The sequence below is a fragment of the Helobdella robusta genome (assembly GCF_000326865.2).
Source record: "Helobdella robusta unplaced genomic scaffold HELROscaffold_47, whole genome shotgun sequence".
NCBI lineage: Eukaryota > Metazoa > Annelida > Clitellata > Rhynchobdellida > Glossiphoniidae > Helobdella > Helobdella robusta.
In genome coordinates this window covers 252,154-256,293 of record NW_008705176.1, presented here as the reverse complement: position 1 = coordinate 256,293, position 4,140 = coordinate 252,154, and the positions used below count along the sequence as shown (strand labels likewise).

The 4,140-nt window shown below is 38.2% G+C and overlaps 1 protein-coding gene across 1 annotated transcript; it reads right to left on the bottom strand.

Moving 5' to 3' along the window:
- Positions 1 to 2,045: 2,045 nt before the first annotated feature.
- Positions 2,046 to 3,357, bottom strand: HELRODRAFT_178277 (hypothetical protein; the record flags this gene model as incomplete). Its single annotated transcript, XM_009026417.1, has 3 exons — positions 2,046 to 2,099; positions 2,186 to 2,328; positions 2,580 to 3,357. 3 exons carry the CDS (start codon positions 3,355 to 3,357, stop codon positions 2,046 to 2,048), a joined length of 975 nt encoding a protein of 324 aa, XP_009024665.1.
- Between the last annotated feature and the right edge of the window lie 783 nt (positions 3,358 to 4,140).

Below are 4,140 nucleotides of genomic sequence, written 5' to 3'. Positions count from 1 at the left end.
ATGCATACATACATACATACATACATGCATGCATACATACATACATACATACATACATACATACATACATACATACATACATACATACATACATACATACATACATACATACATACATACATACATACATACATACATACATACATACATACATACATACATACATACATACATACATACATACATACATACAACATTTTAATATTAGCACTACTCACAGCATGATTAGTACTCACAGCACGGTTCAGTGTCACTCATCATGTTTTGGTTTTAACATACATACATACATACATACATACATACATGGGGTTTCTGAAACTGGACTTTAAAAATGCCTTCAATGCCTTGAGAAGAGACTCGATGTTGGAGGCTGTCAAACTTTTTTGCCCCAACATCTATCATTTTTGCCATTCTGCCTATGGCGGAGTCTCTTCCCTTGGCTACCACTCTTGGGTTGTAGAATCGTCCGAGGGGGTACAGCAGGGTGATCCCCTTGGTCCTTTGTTGTTCGCACTAACTCTTCATCCACTCTTAGAGAAAGCTTCGTCCACTTTCGTTTGCGCTTATCTGGATGATATCAGCATAGCTTCGGACGGTCCAACTCTGGCCGATAGCTACGAATATTTGAAGCATAACTCCGCTGCAATTGGCTTAGAGTTAAACATTAAAAAATGCGAACTTCACTGCCAAAGTTTATTTCAGGTGCCACATGCGCTGGCTGAAATACCCAGAGTTGGTGCATCAGAACTGAGTTTTTTAGGCACACCCTTGTTCGAGGGCGATTATCAAATAAAGTTTTTTGACCAAAAGCTCTCTGAGCTTAAATTTGCCCTGGGTCGTGCTTCCTGTCTTTCGGCCCATGATGCCTTGACTATTATCCGCAATGCCCTCAGTTTGCCCAAATTGATGTACTTCCTGCGTACATCTAAACACATTGACCCTTCTAAATTGGGCGAATTTGACGGAGCCCTGCGCACCGCCCTGTTGTCGATTTGCAATGTTCAAGTGACTGACAGTGGTTGGTCCCAGGCTCAGCTGCCGGTGCGATTTGGTGAGCTGGGGTTGCTTAGCGTGGTTCAGCTGGCTTCCGTTGTTTATAATTTTTCTGCCGCTGCCACTCTCGACCTGCAGTCTTCCCTGCTCCACCGGTTTTTTCGTTGCCGCGATATTCTTCCCCCAGTGTCCGGACCGGGGGACCGTACGCACGTCCAAATTTTGAACGAAGAATATAAAAAAATCTTTCAAAATTTGTTGTCTTCATGCGGCGACGACTTTTCCACCGCTCGTTTATTGGCCATGTCCAGCGTTGCCAGCTGTGGGTGGTTGAGATCGTGGCCCAACACCTCTGTGGGCACCAGGCTTGACGACGAGTCTGTGAGATTTGCCATTGGCTTCAGACTTGGCCTGGTCATTCAGAATAAATACACGTGCCGATATGGCGCTGGGGCGGACGAGTTTGGGCACCACGGTTTGGTTTGTCGCCTGGGTGGGGGCCGTCAACTACGTCACTCAGCGCTAAACGATTACATTTGTCGGCTCTTCTCCAAGGCTTCAATCCCGGTTCTCAAGGAACCATCCGGCATTTCTGCGCATGATGGTAGGCGCCCGGACTGTTTTTCGCAACTAACCACATTTCGTGCTTGTTGCAGCGGTTCCTGCGTGTCTGTGTGCTTGAAAATATCCAACTGAATGCCGACATGTGCAATTAACGACAAATCAAAGTGTTAATCCATTTGTTACTTGATGTTTGACGGTTCAGTGTCACTCATCATGTTTTGGTTTTAACATACATACATACATACATACATACATACATACATACATACATACATACATACATACATACATACATAAATGCATACATTCATTCATACATACATACATACATACATACATACAGACACACACACAGTGACTGATGATTAAGTCGGTGATGATGACGCGAGGGTAAATACAGAGATGATATTAAAGATGATGACGTCACGATGACGATGACGTCACGATAACGATGACATCAAAGTTAAAAAAAAAGTTTAATGGTACAACTAACCAACGCTCTCAATGGCGGGGGATTTGATTTTCAAATTCAAATTCGGAACCTGCACGGAATTAATTTATTATTGTATAATATTTTAACAAAATAAAAGATAATGTATAATCGTCAGATAATTTTAAATTCACGAACTTTATTATTTTTATTATTTTCAGACGCTGGAGCGGATAAGGGTTGCGTTTTTTCAACTTTATGTTCCTGTTTTGAAGTGTCAATTTTCAACTTTAACCCTGCCGGCTTTGTGGTTGTTGTGGTTGCCGCTGCTGTCTTGGCTGCTGATGTTGTTGTTGTTGGTGGTGTTGCTGCAGAAGTTGTTGTTGTTTTTGATGTGGCTGATTTAGTTGTTGCCGATTTTGGCCTTGGAGTTGATGTAGTTTTTTGTTGATGTGATTCATGCTGTTGTTGATGATGTTTTATTGGTGTTGATGTTGCCGATTTTGTGTCGTTGTTGTTGTGTGTTGTTGTTGTTTTGCTGCTGTTTGTTTAGTGGCGCTGCTGCTTGCTTTAGGGGTGTTGTTGTTGCTACCTTCGTTGCTGACGTTGTTGTTGTTGATCTTTCTAACAGTTTTTGTAGTAGTGGCAGTAGCTGTTGTTGCTGCTGCTGCTGCTGCTGCTGCTGAATTAGTTGCACCAATATTATTACTATTAGTGGAAATGGTATTAGTAGTAGAAATTTCAGTATTATTAGTATTAGTAGCAACTCCAGAATTTCCATCAACATGTTTAGTTTCGGTTTCGATTTTGGATTTTTCTTCATTTTGTTGCTGCTCTGCTGAATGTGTCACATTTTCCAAATCCAACAATAAGTTGTCTTTGTTTGAGGATGCTAGTTGCTCAACTGTTGAAGTATTTTGCAACATTGTTGAGGTGCTGTTGCTGTTGACAACATTGGCCGTGTTGTTGTTGTTGCTGCCTAGATCAATTAGCAAATTTGAGTTGTTGGAAATGTTGCTGTGGAATTGTTGTTGTTGCGATGTTGTGGCTACGTCCATACCGATTAGTTGTTGTTGATGATGATGTTGTTGTTGTACATCTTCTGTATGTTTATCACCGTCCAACAAAGTAGAGCCAATCGTAGTAGTTGTAGTAGTTGTTGTTGTCATTTTGGAAACTAATTTCAAAGAGCTACTGCCATCGTCAACTTCATTTAAGTTGCTGTTGTTGATGCTGTTGGTGATTGTGTTGTTGTTGCTGTTGTTGATTGTGTTGATGTTGTTGTTGATGTTGTTGTTGTTGATGTTGTTGTCAACAGTGCCGTTGTTATGTGAACCAGGTTGTGTGTCGTGTTGAAAAGATTCCATCATTTTTGCTGTCGTTATTGTACACTGTTGACGAAGATTTGATTTCTGCTATTGTGGTTTAATTAATAATAATATAATTTTACTCAAATGACCAAAAAATGTAAAAACAGTAATAATAATAATAATAATAATAATAATTATGGGAACATCTTTTAATTTTCACCATAAAAAACATACAATGATAAAAATATATATATATATATATATATATATATATATATATATATATATATATATATAAGTTAATGTTAATTAAATAATACGCAATGATAAAATCTGTAAAAATTGTAGAAAATAATATTAAAGGTTAAGACCATTTTGCTCATTGTGAAGTTAAGTTGTGAAGATAATAATAATAATAATAATAATAATAATAATAATAATAATAATAATAACAATAATAATAATAATGAAGATGATAGTATTGTTTCTACAACTAATAACAATAATACTATGTGGTGTGATAACTATATGAAGCCTAGCATCCAACCAAAATCCTGAAAAGCTTATTGAAATTCAAATCTCAAAATTGTATCCACTGTTACTATTACTATATAAGTATTTTCATCTGAACATTAGTGCTAATCAGTGAATACTGGTGCGTAAAACGCAAACGCGCTAATGTGTAAAAATAACATTGGCTTAACTCACAAAAATCGATGTTCACATTGTGAGAGCGCAAATAGCGCTGAGGTATGCATGCATGTATGTGTGTATGTGTTTGTATGTACGTTTGTATGTATGCATGACTACATGTATGTTTGTATGCATGTGTGTTTGTTTGTT